General features: G+C 38.5%; 1 protein-coding gene across 1 annotated transcript; it reads left to right on the top strand.

Moving 5' to 3' along the window:
* Positions 1-4710: 4710 nt before the first annotated feature.
* Positions 4711-7791, top strand: LOC131775920 (uncharacterized). The gene is made up of 5 exons (XM_059092040.2): positions 4711-4774; positions 5235-5339; positions 5948-6439; positions 6634-6664; positions 7308-7791. The coding sequence occupies exons 2-5, from the start codon at positions 5251-5253 to the stop codon at positions 7776-7778; spliced, it is 1083 nt and encodes a 360-aa protein (XP_058948023.2). The 5' UTR covers positions 4711-4774; positions 5235-5250; the 3' UTR covers positions 7779-7791.
* Positions 7792-14619: the final 6828 nt, after the last annotated feature.

Raw genomic sequence — 14619 nt, 5'->3', positions numbered from 1 at the left:
ACCACGATCATTTTGGGGAAACCTTTTATAAACTTCTGTCAGTGATATCGTCGCATGCTCTCACGTCACTGAGGACGTCTGTCAAGTAATTATAATTGTGTGTCCCATGACCCACGCTATGAGCCGCCAGCCTGTAATATCGTAAAGTTCCTGACGTTTACAACAGGCAAGTTGGCGCATCGCGGGAAATTGGTAACTTTCCAGTCACGTTTTCTTCAGTTAGGGCCAATCTTCACTACCAAAAGCGATTCCTCCTTTTGACAAATTTTCTGTCAACGCCAACACATGTGCGAATGATTTGTCGCGACAAATATTTTGACCGAAGAGTACAAACCTTCTAATGCAACACCGACAAAATTTGTTGCTGTTTCTTTTTTTAATGAAAAACTAGTGAGCAGAAATGCCCGAACTAAAATAATATTCTACACGTTTCGTATGAAACAACAACAACAGCAGTAATATTTATTAAACACGATAAAAAAATTACAGCGGAGCTGATGTGGTCGTGTATTTAAAAATTAAAACATAGTTTACAAGTGAATAAAAAGCTTTAAAAATGATTACAATTTAAAAAAGATCTAACCTATTTTAAAAAATACATAACATATCTGTAAATTAATCTATTCGCATGAAATTCTGCGTTTAAGAAAATTTTTAAATAAGCTTTTGCTTGAGATTGCACGCGTATGATTGTCAAGAGAATTCCATAGAGATAAGGCTTTGTAACAAGTGGACTTGCGAAGAATTTCGGTGTTTGGTTTTGGTAACAGAAAGGTCAATTTCCTTCGCAAGTTATAGTTGCACTCATATTTCGTAAACAGCTTCATAGTTGGAACGGAGAAGCAGTTATAAAAACAGTCGTATGCTAACATAAGTAATCTATATTCATATAAATTTTTAATAGTGGGCCACTTGCTTTGGGCTAAGACCTGATCGCTGGGTGTGTACCAATCCAGGCCATAGATGATCTTCCTTTGAATCCTCTCCAGCTCATCAAAGAGCGATTTGCTGCAGGAACCCCATACAACAAACCCATAGGTAACAGATGGTAAAATTACTTTGAAATAAAAATCACTCTCGCTGTAGTTGGTAAGAAATACAAAGACCTGGGAAGGTTCAATTTTTATGAAAAGGACTTAATTAACTCTTTTACAAGAACTTTCCAATTAAGATCGCTGTCAATTTCGACGCCTAAACACCTAGTTGACTTGACTTGAGTGACAACATTGTTCCCTAATGACACTGCGTGCAGTGGCCTAACAAACTGGCCACGCATTAAAATCATTTACTCGGTTTTACCGGGGTGGGGTATGAGGCGGTTAAGGCAGCACCAGTCATACAACTTCTGAGGATGACGTTCAAGACAACAGCAACCATATCGGGAGAAGATGCAGTCACGTAAACCTTAGTGTCGTCAGCATACATGTGAATTTCTCCATCATAATCCATGGTGTGGTTGGACAAACTGTGTCTGTGCGAGTCGAGAGTGGTGCATGGAAATCCAATATGCTTAATAGTTCTGAATTGTATAACTCGACACTTTGGGGCATTTCCACAAGATCAACTTTTAACAATGAAGGTTTTTCAATGCTCTCTTGAAACGCGTTAGAATTGATCGATTTAACGTTACGGCACGAGATAGTTTTCCTCTCATGACACGGCCTTGTAATATTAAGTGAAACATCAAAGTAAAGTCATCAGAAATCATGGAATCATGATCGTCAACAGAATGCACAAAGTCTTCATCATCATTCCGATCAATAATCAGATCTAAGACATTACCAGCACGATGGGTTTCTTGAGTAGCATGCAGTCTCAAATTGGACGCTTCCAGCAGAATGATAAAATTAGTCGTGGAGACGTCAGAAGATATGAAAATTGAAACCACCGGCAGTAATTAAGGATCCAGACTTGGCAAAATAATCCTCAAGAAGCGAACTATCTTCCATGAAGCAACTCATTGAATTATTCTCAGATGATGAAGGAGGGTGATAGATGACTACAATGTTAATAACCTTTGAAAGTACCCTCATTTGTATTCCTATAGCTTCGAAGGATCTGTAATTGGTAAAATATTCAGAAGAAACAACCATCAGCGCTCGCCTTAACATAGCGCCAACACCTCCACCCCCTACCTTCTCTAGGAGCATTATAAAAACAATAGACCATTTTGAACCAAATTCCTTATTGTAATTCGATCAACATTTCCAGGGCGAAACTAGGTCTCAGTAATCGCAAATATATCAAAGTTCCTTTCAACAATATAATCCTTCAACATAATAGCATTGTTGCACACAAAACGACAATTTAAGGGTCCCAAGTAAGAGCTTTTAACATTGAAATCCTCTCGCGATGATAATACGCACTGGCATCGCTCTCGACAGGCATTAGATTGGCCAAACTTATTTAATGAACAACTGTTCACAAATTTTCTTCGGCAGACAATTGATGGAATATTCATAGCTCCGTTGGCTTTTTTCACCTAAGAAAGTTTATCAACTCTTTTTCCACGATATTTCCAATTCCGAGGTCGATTCCGTACACAAATCCAAATAGGAAGGGCACAAACGCACAACATCGTTACGATTATACACATGACGATTAACATGAAATACGGACGAAATGTTGTCATGTGTGACATTAGTTTGGCTCAATTTCGCTGAGCAATATGCTTGAGACAGCGACAAATAATACGCAGAGCGCGAGAGGTAACGGGACCCGGGTTAAGTTCAACAACCATATAGATGATGCCCGTAGTCGAAGGAAGACAGCTACATTTGTGGCCATGTTTGCTCAAGGAAAATAACAAACGCATGGGAAGGAACCAACTTAATGACAAGCTCCACCAGTATCGCAGAGGTCATGGGTTCAAATCCTGTACCTGCCTGAATTTTTTTTTTCCAGGCCCTATTTTTCACTACTGCTTAAGCAGTGTTCATAACTGCGAGGATCGCTTCCATATTCGTTTCTTTAGCCGCAGTTCACATAAATGATTTCCATATATTTACAGTCACTTCTAAACGTCTTCTCCATCAGAATCCCATTTCAAAGATTTAACCGCTTGCGAATGGGCGCTGCATTTCCAAGTCAAAACGACCATCTTTTGAGCAAACAAGGTATTGTTTGATTGTTTTTTTTTTACTTTATCGTCAAGTAACTCCTCATCTCAAGAACAGAAAAAGGGTTAGCAAGGGCCAGATGCTTGCGAGAAAAGGTGAAAGTGCAGGCATTTCTACTCTTTGAGAGAAAACAGGTTTTTTTGGAAAGTATTCGTTCAAAACCTTATACACAGTTACCGAATCACTTTCGAGTGTCATGAGTGTTGAAAGTAAAGATTGTCGGTGGCTTCTTGTAAATCCGAAACTAGCAACACAATTTTCACTAAAGTGAAACTGATATATGGAACATAAAAATTTTAAAACCTGACGATAAAATCTTGAACAAAAGACAAAAATTTGCTGGTAGCCAAACAAACAGAGCCTTTCTGATCAGTCTGACTTATTTTTTTAGGGCTTCTGTAGATAGTTTGTGAATCAAACGTCGCCATTCTGACAATTTCACCTTTTCGGTATCAGAGAAAGGAACTGTTTTATTGGTCAATTATCGCTCGCAACACAACAATACAGTAGAACGCAGCAGAGTGCAGCATTTACAATAACTGAAGCAAAAAAGTTAATTACGATGATTATAAAGAGAGAATAGAATAAACTGTTATATATCTTAGAATACTCTAGTTGACACATAAAATTGTATCTTGAAATACCAATGTATGAGTTTATTTACTGTTGTTGAAACTAAAATTTTCAAGTAAAAATATGGTAGTCTTCGATGATTTAATTAGACGACGTGACACAGCTCCCGTTTAGCGCTTGCGCTTAAGACAGGTGAACGTTTTGCTTGCTCTGGTATTGAGACTAAGAGAGTTCCACGCACTTACAAATATATCATAAAACAATCGTTACGCGATAGGAACGTTCAAGGAAAGTCTACACAGGTCGCCTACATGTATGGGTGAGTCGATCCAAGTAGTACACAACACCTGTCACATATGTAGAAACTTAGGATACGACCTATGGGGCCCAGCTATTCGATGAAAACTTTGGGCCGCGGATTCAGATGTTTTCTTTTTAACGCACCTGAAACATCTTTTATCTTTGTCATAAGTCATTTGAAATTTTTCTCCTCTGGCTAATATATCCACAAGCAACAGTGTGAAAACCTTGATCAGAAAGTAATTAGTGATTTAGCACCAAGAAATGTCAGAAGAGAAGTGTTTGTAACGAGCAAACAAGTGGCCTTTTATGTAATTTTGATCTTAGTTTAAACTCTAAAAGTTTTAATTAGTATCCTTTCATTTTGTATGCATCATTTCCCAAAACAATAAAAAATGTCATTTCATTTTTTGAAATTCCTTTATCTTTTCTTAGTCTTTTGTCCAAGTTTCACAGCACTTGTAGATGATTAATGCGCCGCCGCATTTCCTACCTATGCATGTTAATTTGTTCATGGCTTAAGTTTTCAGGGTTAACATTTTCTTCTTTTACATGCCTCATTTCTCAAAGTAATTACAAATTATGTTTGTAATTTCATAATTTCAAGTAGCTACCAGCATTTTCATTCCACAAGTCTCATGACCCTTAAATTATTGGGGTATGTCGTAAGTCTAAAAAGAAACGAGAAAGCGCTCGCCTTTTAAACTGAAGAAGCAAATCCACCGAGAAGAGAGGCCAGTACTGGTGAAGATTTTCCCTCAAACATCTGGGCATCAGGAGTGGTAGGTGAATTACCAGTTCGTTTAAACCTCTTGTTGCCGCCTATCCCATTTCTGTCAAGCATTAGTAGGCAAACACAAGTATAAAAGAAGATAGCTGTCTTTTAGCGCCTCATGGAACAAAAATGTTTTCTAGAGAAGCTGGAAAACTGCATTTGCAAATTAGAAAGAAGAAGCTAAAAGTATCTGAGAAAATAAGTTACAAGATGTATCCCGTAATGCTTGATGTTTATAACTTTAACTTTAACTTATAACGAAATTTTTTCAATAGGAGATTGAAAAAATTTGACTCCAAAAGAATTTATAGGATTTGAACATGAAACCTAACGGCACTTGTACAATACTTAAGCCTACTGAACTTTGAAGTTTGAAGCCAATGTCATTACGAATTCTTCGCTTTCCAAAATTTTCACCCATCGCTTCAGTTAATTCATTTAATTGTATTTGCCGATCTTTTTACTAGCGTAAATAGTACCAGAATGGTTGAAATCGTCACAATTGGAAACCTCCTCTTCCTGGGTATACAGCTGTTGTTGTCTTGCAACGTGGTCAGTTCAAAGTCTTTTGAGTAAGTTCCTTTCAGTCTCATTACCAAAAGCTAGTTGGGCAACAATTAGATCAGATTACGAAGTAGAGATATGTTAGAACTGCATATAAAGGAAACATTAAAATTTGTTTAAATTGATCCATTTTGCAGTATCTTGAGAGTACAGGAAGCAGATGTAACAGAAGATTAATACTTATTAGCATATAAAGGGATCGTAAGTAGTGTCATACTGCGGAGATCGCTTTCATATTCACGTCTTAATCCTCAGCTCACATAAATGGTTTCCAATATTCACAGTCATCCATTCATCACTCCAAGGGTTTATAGCAAATCAACATAATGATCAGTTTCCAATTGGCTTGTTTTCTCAGTTGATAGAGCACTGCACCGGTTTCGTCGAGGTAATGGGTTCAAATCCCGTACAGGCCTGAATTTATTTCAGGCCTTATTTTCACTACTGCTTCAGTTTCATTACTGCGAAGGTCGCCTTTATATTCCTTTCTTAATTAGCGGTTCACATATATGATCTTTAAATATTCACAGACATGTAAATAGTTAAGTTGTCTTTGGACAACTTTATTCGTTCTCTCCTCCAGAGTAGGGTTTTGATGGAATGATTTTAATTCCAGGTGCTTTGAGGGAAATTGTGCCATGACAGGCTCTTGCCGGTCGTCTCCAGGAGCTGGTTTTAGCCCTTTCTGCTGGATAGCATCCGACTCGTGGGGGCATAAGCTAAAGTGTGGAACTAGAAGTGATTGCAGAAGCGCTGCTCTTTCTTGGGGAAATTGTGTCTTCCTTTCATGTGCTTTTGATCGCGGTAGTGGAAGATCCTGTGACCGGATGAACAGGGAGAAACTTGGAGAGCTGAAGAAAGAATGTGGTAGCGAAGGTTTCAGTTTTGATTCTTGGGCCAACAGGTACGAGAAAGCTCGTAAACTGTACGACAAGTTTAGCCCCTGCGTCGGTGATGCCATTGAGGATGAAACCAAAAAGGTTATAAAATATTGTCACTGCTTCAACTCCTGTGGAAAAGATCAGACTGAAGATGGCACCTGCACAGTTCAAGGTTTGGATAGGAGATTGGATATGGAGTTGGACGTCAAATCACCCTACACAGCGGTGTAAGTTTTTTATTTTCTCTTTTTTATCAGTAGCTTAACAAAACTGCATTCTCTAATTTTCCATCAGGTGACGTTTTGGGTTCCGTAAGCATCATGTAAATCATTGCATTAGTCACCAATCCCTTGGAGGTGGGGCCATAAACATTTAGCTTTTGATCATTGAATTCCTCTTTCTTCTTTTTCCTAAAATAAAGATGCGCCATAGATTGTGAACCGGAAGAAAAGGTATGTTAATTGTCTGTCTTCTTTACTCTGAGGTAAAAATGATCCTGATGATCAACCAGAAAGAGAAGTTTCTTCATACTTCTCCTTAAAATCAATTATCTGTGCCTTTCTCAATTTGCAAGATTCTACGCCTAGTTGGTTTGCCCCTGGCTAGCATTAGGCTCCCCATTCACCATGTTGTTGGTTGAAGTGTACTTGGCTGCACTGGCTCGTTTATCCGCGCTCAATTCAAATAATTTATAACAAATAATCAAAATCAAACATAACAACTTCAAGTAATTTTTTCCTGACAGGATTGGAGTAAGACAATTTGTCTCGGTATTTACAAGCATAATAGAACAACATTCAAACTATCGGGAGGGAAATCTGGCCAATACCCAATCGGTTCTGCGAGTCTGCTGAAATCACCCATCTCCCACACGGTTTTCTTTAAAGAAAAACCAAACGTTAAGAAATGTGCACAGAGCGTTTCAAATTGATAGGAGTTTGTCCTCTTTCTGATCCTCCCTTGCGCCATTCAATTTGTCTTACAATCTTTGGGCATGGTAGTCATGGGAGCAAAAATAAATAGCAAGGCAAGGAAGAAGCACCAAAGAATATACAATAAAAATGCGAATGAACGTATAACCATGTTTTTCCACAGCTTGTCTTCTTGCAGAAAGTGATAAACAGGCATCCCACTGAAAAAGCTACTAAAAAGGTCATCATAACTAAGGGAATGTCTTCTTCCAAGTCTACGTCCAGTGGTGGAAGTGCAAGTGCAACTGTGTCAGGGGAAGTTGGATTTAACGTGATGAAACTTTTTGACGTGAAGATCGGCGCATCAGGAACATTAGAGCATAACTGGAGTTTGTCTACTACTAGGACGGAATTTCAGCAAGTGACCAGTGAAATATCCATCGGTGTTAAGCCAGGAGACGAAGTATCAGTGTTTCAGGTTGTTGGCGAGTGTAAAAACAGTGATGGCACTGTTTACACAGTGAAAACACCCACTTATGTTATCAAAGGCAAAGATGGCTCGTCCGAAACCAAGGAGGCAGATTTCTCTGAGGCCGAAAAAAGGTTGTCGAAAAGAAGATTTAAGACATTCTATGTCTCATCATCAAACAACTGAGTTTCAACCAAATAAAATCATCTTATAATGCCAATTTTATCATTTTCGTTTATATATTTGCTCATATTCTCTCTCCAGTTCGCTATGTAAGGAAAAATGCGTTTCTCGGCGCTCATGGCAAATACTATCGCTAATACCACGTACTTGAAAATAGTTCTGACTTATTTAACTTTTGCTTTGCCTATACCACGGAGTATAAATCGCATTTTACATAAGCATTCAGTGTAATAAAGGACCATAAAGCAGATTCGGTAATATTCAGACGAAAGGAACTTTGTATCAACCTCTGGTGGCACTTGTCACCTTCTGGGCAAGGAGAGAACAACTTTAGAAAGTATAAAATAAGGTTTGAATTTGGCTAAATGTGCGATGAAATACATCTCTAGAAGTTACATTTTTGAAAAAAATCCCTTTTTATTCGCGATTTCTTTATTGTATGGAAATAACTTATTGCCTCCATTGCTTCTAAATCTTTTTGTAACGGCGCCGGAATAGCCAAATTCACAACTATGGTACCAGAACAGCCAGTAATTATCGAACGCATTTGTGCCGTACAAATCTCAAGCAATTTACAATTCTCTACCAAGGTCCTAAAATTTGGAACTCTCTTCCTGTTTCAATCACTCGTTCGTCAAACCTTCTTAGCTTTAAGACGAAAATCCAAGAGTTTTTACTTAAGTAATCACTGAACTGGCTTAGCGCACATTCGCAGCACTTTTTCTTCACTTTATTTATTAATATAAAAAAGGCGGCCTCACATAAGCTCGGTGGCTTCCTAGGTCCTCTCGCCTTCTAGCTATATGGACGTCTGTCAAGAAGTTAGAGTTGTGTGAACCATGACTCACGCTGTGAACCGCCAGCTTGTAGTATCCGTAGAGTTGCTGACGTTCACAACAGGCAAGTTGGTGCATCGCAGTAAAGTGGTAGCTTCCCGGTCACGTTTTCTTCAGTAAGGGCCTAACTGCACTGGCAAAAACGATTGTTCCTTTTGACAGATTTTCTGTCATCACCGATTCCTAAAGTGTGCGAATGATTTGTCGCGACAAACTTTTTGGCCGAAGATGACAAACCTTCTAACGCACCACCGACAAAATCTGTTGTTGTTGGTTTTTTTTTTTAATGAAAAACTGATGAGCAGCAATAAACAACGACTTAATAATCTTCCACGCGTTTCGTTTGAGGCTAAGGTGTTGAACATGAATGACATCACTCGTTCGTTACACACAATTATGGGCAAATCACAAATCCCTCGATAGCTCGATATCTACTTTTATCATCAGAACATTTATTTAAGGACTTTTTCCTCTTTCTAAGCATGGTTTCATGACGAGAGGTTAATTCGTCTACATGAAGGCCCTGTTACATTTATTCATTTTTTTTTTAATTCCGTTGTCAAACCTGGAGAAAATTTGGATGATGCATTATTATGCAAAGTTCGCCACACATTCACACTTGCTTTTGTAAGCTTCAAATTAAGCTTCAAACTACCTAAAATTGATTTGGGTGACCCTACATGGGTTTAAAGTGTCATAAGGAGCAATTCAAAGTCATCAATCCCGTGTGAGTCAATTAAACGAAAGGATAGGTGGCAAGGCGGCCATTTTAACGGCTCTAACGAAACTTTTATCAGGGATTGGTGACGTCAAAGTGGTCAGCTCAAAGTCTTGTGAATAAGTTCTTTTCAGTCTCATAACCAAATTCAGCTGGGAAACAATTAGATCAGATTGCGAAGTAGAAATATATTAGAAGTGCTTTATAAAGTACACATTAAAATCTGTTGAGATTGATCGATTTCGAAGTACTTCGAGAGAGCAGAAAACAGAACAGAAGATTAAGACTCATTAGGGTTTATTGCGAACCAACATAATGACCAGCTCCCACTTGGCTTATTAGCTCAGCTGGTAGGGCACTGCACCGGTTTCAAATGGGTTCAAATCCCGTACAGGCCTGAACTTATTTCAGGCCTTATTTTCACTACTGCTTCAGTAGTGTTCATAAATCCGAAGATCGCTTATATTCCTTTCTTAATCAGCGGTTCACATATATGATCTATATTTATTTCTTCCTCAGAGGGCACGTCAATCTTGCAATCTGATTGGTTCTTAACGCGGTCCGTGTTTTTCCTATCTCTGCTCACGGGCAACGGTAACAGTTTCGTGAGTCGCCGAGTACATCCCCACATCCCTACCGTTGCTATTTTTCATAAATATACCTAATTTTTCCGGCTGGGCAGTATTTTTACGCAAAAAAAGTCGGTCACCACCTCAAGGCGATAAATAACTTATTAATCCTTTTTTTTCTCTCTCAAATCACTTTGGTTGACAGAAAAATGTTGGTTTCAAAATGAATTTGTATTAACAAAAGTATTATTGAATTGATTGACGAGCGGCCTAAAAAGCGTTTGCAATTAATTTTAATCCTTCACAAAAAGTACCTGGAGAATTAAAAAGTGAGGTATTTGTTTGCAATTTAATTAATCGATGGAACCTTCATTCATTTAATATCTGAATTCTCTCAAACAATTTGTCAGTAGTGAAAGGGCGAACGAAGTTTTCAGTTCTATTACAAAGACGCTCTCGGTGAGTCCTTCCAAGTCCGTTCAATTTGAACATTTGTATCATAAATTGCACAACAGAAACAGGAGGAATTCAAAGAAAAAAGCCGCATTAAATCCCCTTGTGTCTAGTTGAAGTGCCTCATTCGAATTTAGTTTTTAAGGAGGAAAGACCAGATTTACACACACCGTTGCAGTAAACAAACGAGCAAACTCTCACAACCTCAAAATAAAAAATTTGAATTAATTTACAATTACTTTCCTTGCCATTTACTCACTGAACAGAGGTAAATCTTCGTACATTAATTAATCGTCGATGAGACTGAACAATACTTCCCGTAAGATCATTGACTGCTTTTGAAAAAAATATTGTCGTGACAGTCCTTGCCAAACTAGTTCCGTTGTTTTTTCAAAAATGTACTTGCGTTTTTTTTTCTTACGCGCTCTCTAATTGTCAAGTGTCAGATTGTGACAGGTACTTGAAAAAATAATGTTCCAAACTTTATTGGAAGCTTGTTAAATCTTCATCATCATTACGAAAATGAAATTGTTTCGGTGAAGCCTCTCTCTTTAATTTGCATTACTCTATTTTAACAACCATTTACTCGCTCAAAAATGGTTCGGTTTATGGAAAGTCTTACTGTAATTACAGTAAATTACTCAAGACCTCTGGCACAGTTTTTCCCGATACCGACTTCCCGGCAGGCGAATAGCATATATATAGTGTTCATAGTCATATAAATTGTTAAGTTGCCTTTGGACAGTTTTATTCGTTCTCTCCTCCAGAGTAGGCTTCTGATGGAGTGACTGTAATTTCAAATGCTTTGAGGGTTATTGTACCATGACAGGCTCTTGCCAGTTGTCTCCCGGATCTCGTGTAAGCCCTTACTGCTGAATAGCAGCCAACTCGTGGGGGCATGGGCTAAAGTGTGGAACTAAAAGCGATTGCGCAGAGGCTGCTCTTAACTGGGGAAGATGTATCTTCGGCTCGTGTGCTTTTGATCGCGCTAGCCGAAGAACCTGTGACGAGATGAACAGTAGGAATCTGGGAGAGCTGAAGAAAGAATGTGATACCAGAGGTTTCAGCTTTAATTCTTGGGCCAAAAGATACTACAAAGCTGTTAAGCGCATCAGAAACATTGGAGCATAACTGGAGTTTGTCTACTACTAGGACGGAATGTCAGGAAGTGACTAGTGAAATATCCATCGGTATTGAGCCAGGAGACGAAGTATCAGTGTTTCAGGTTGTTGGCGAGTGTAAAAACAGTGATGGCACTGTTTACACTATAAAAACACCCACTTATGTTATCAAAGGCAACGATGGTTCCTCCGAAACCAAGGAAGCAGATTTCTCTGAGGCCAGAAAAATGTTGTCGTAGAGAAGATTTAAGACATTCGGTTCTATGCCTTGTCATCAAACAATTAATGCAAATTTTTATAATTTTATAATTTTCATTTATATGTTTACTCATGTTCTTCTCGTCAGTTCGCATTGTAGGGAAAAATGCGTTTCTCGGCACTTATTGCAAATACTATCTCTAATACCATGTGCTTGAAAATAGTTGTGACTCATTTAAATCTTGCTTTACTCATACCACGCAGTATAAATCGCATTTTAAATAAGCATTCAGTGTAATAAAGGACCATAGAGCAGACCCGGTAATATTCAGACAAAGGAAACTTTGTATCAACCTCCGATGGCACCTCTCGCCATCTGCGTGAGGAGAAAACAACTTTGGAAAGTAATAAGGTTTGGATTTGGCTAACTGTGCGATAAGACACATCACTAGAACTCATTGATGTTTTTGAAAAAACCCCTTTTTATTCACGCGATTTCTTTAGAAATATTTCCTTAATGGTTTCTTTCAAGCGTTCTCTCATTTGCAGGTGATAACTTTGCACAACCCGCACAAATGTTTTAAATTCCCCTGAAACTTTTGCTCGTGGAAACCACTTTAGTAAAAAACCTTTCTTACGTCACTTAGGACGTCTGTCAAGTAATTAGAATTGTGTGACCCATGACTCTCGCTGTAAGCCGCCAATCTGTACTATCTTGGAGTTACTGACGTTGACAACAAGCAAGTTGGTGCATCGCCGTAAAGTGGTAGCTTCTCAGTCACAATTTTTTCAGTTAGGGCCTAGCTGCATTGGCAAAAACGATTCTTCCTTTTGACAATTTTTCTGTCATAACCGATACTTAACATGTGTGAATGATTTGTGGCGACAAACATTTTGGCCGAAGGGGACAAACCTTCTAACGCACCCCCGACAAAATCTGTTTTTGTTGTTGCTGTTGTTGTTGTTGTTTTAGTGAGCAACAATGAACAACGAACTAAAATAATCTTCCACGCGTTTCGTTTGAGACGAAAGTATTCACAGGGCTTGCTAAGGTATTGAACATGAATGACATCACTCGTACGTTACATGTACGATTATAGGGAAACCACAACCCCATGTAACTCTGGACCCTCGGCACCATGTCTAGTTTTGTCATCAGAACGTTTCCAAATTCTGCGCGTGTTCGATCCTGGCTTTACTTGGTTTTATATAAGGACTTTATCTTCTTTTTAATCATGGTTTCATGAAGAGAAGTTAACTCGTCTACATTCGAAAAAAGCAGCATTTAAAGGCGAGTGTCGACAAAGACGAGCGTTCAACCAAAGGCAATAGGATCTCCGGATCCCGGTGGAACTGATTACCGCGAAAAGGTCTCTCGGGAGATCTCTAACAACCTGACAGTTTGTGAGCTCAAGGAAATACCTTTTCTGAATAATTGGACTGCTCGGCAGGATTTTCCTGAAAATTTTTTTTTTGGGAAAACTAAGTTTAAGTGATTGACTTGGATTTGATCGAGAAAACAAAAAATCATTTTCGAACAAATTTGACATGTGAAGGTTTGGAGAAACGTCGAGTTTTTTAATTAAGGCAGTCTTCTTCAAATGAAGACCCTGCTACATTTATTCATTTTTTTAAACTCCGTCGTCAAACCTTGAGATCATTCAGATGAGGCATTATTATGCAAAGTTCGCCTCGCATACACTCTTGTAAGCTTCAAATTAAGTTTCAAATTACCTACAATCGATTTGTGTGACCCTACACGGGGTTAAAATGTCATAGGGAGCAATTCACAGTCACCAATCCCGTGGGTGAGTCATTTGAACGAAGGTCTGGTGGCAAAGCAGCCATTTTAACGACTCTAACGAAACTTTTTTCAGGGATTGGTGAAATTAAAACTGTCCATTCTTTTTGAATGGCAGAAGAACCTGGCTATAAATGGGTCTTCTACCTTTTGCCGTCTTATATTTCTTCTTTCATAGAAACGGGCTATATTTCGTAAAGACGGATACTGTCAAGATGATCGTTCAACTGATTACACACTGCTGCTGCAACTGCACATTTTTTTTTTCTCTGACGAAACTAATATTCTTCGATATATCTATTATTATATATACCATTCTAAAGCCCAATGTTCATTTACTATAAAACAAAATTGTTTTTTGGTGTGTGTCTCCAGGATATTCTGCTTTCTTGAGATTCAGATGGGTCGTACTTTACTTCGTTCGAAGATAAAAGTGTAGGAATACTGAATGTAGGAATATTTTGTGATCCAACAACTTCTCTTTGGAAATACTGTTGGTCACTTCTTGAAATTCTGCCGCATTACAAACCATATTACAGTCATTGGCTAGCTGTTGTGCGCGTTAACTTAAACTTGCAATGTCGAGGTTTTCATGTCTCAGGAATTGGAGCCAACTCCTCCTGATACAGATGTACTATTGGTTCTACCAGCTGGAGAAGTTTCTGGTCATAGCATTCCTTTTTGTTTCTTTCCTCATCCTTGTCTAAAAGCTATGACTCAAGCTGCAGAAAAAGATGCAAAGAAGCAATTACAGAAGTTCATATCCAAATTACTAAGGAATACAATAAATATATCACGCGAAATTTTATATTAAGAATTTAAATTCTCCATTATGCATAGTGGCCTTATATACCATGAAGTCTCTGGGGCTCAGTGGTCGAGCATCGGAGCGCGGAATCTAAAGGTCTACGGTCATGGGTACACAGAATATTTTCTTTGTCCCACGGTTGTGACAAGGAGAAAAAACACTTTTCACAAAATCATCTCTCTCACTCCATCTTGAATTTTTCTGTTGTCAGGCCTCTTAAACTGGGCACGTCTAACAAGAAAAGAGTGGAGAAAGATGTTTTTCGTTTTCTCACGAGCTTGGGACAAAGAAAAAGTTCTGAGTCCCCATGAGGAATCGAGCCTCAGGCCTTCGTATTCCG

The sequence above is a fragment of the Pocillopora verrucosa genome, chromosome 4 (assembly GCF_036669915.1).
Source record: "Pocillopora verrucosa isolate sample1 chromosome 4, ASM3666991v2, whole genome shotgun sequence".
Taxonomy (NCBI): Eukaryota; Metazoa; Cnidaria; class Anthozoa; order Scleractinia; family Pocilloporidae; genus Pocillopora; species Pocillopora verrucosa.
The sequence above is the reverse complement of the archived record's forward strand: the minus strand, read 5'-3'. Positions and strand labels throughout refer to the sequence as shown.

Coding starts and splice junctions, on each gene's coding strand:
- LOC131775920 (XM_059092040.2), top strand. CDS start 5,251: ATGGTTGAAATCGTCACAATTGGAAACCTCCTCTTCCTGGGTATACAG. Junction 5,340..5,947: donor GTCAGTTCAAAGTCTTTTGA/GTAAGTTCCTTT, acceptor TTTTAATTCCAG/GTGCTTTGAGGGAAATTGTG. Junction 6,440..6,633: donor AAATCACCCTACACAGCGGT/GTAAGTTTTTTA, acceptor CCTAAAATAAAG/ATGCGCCATAGATTGTGAAC.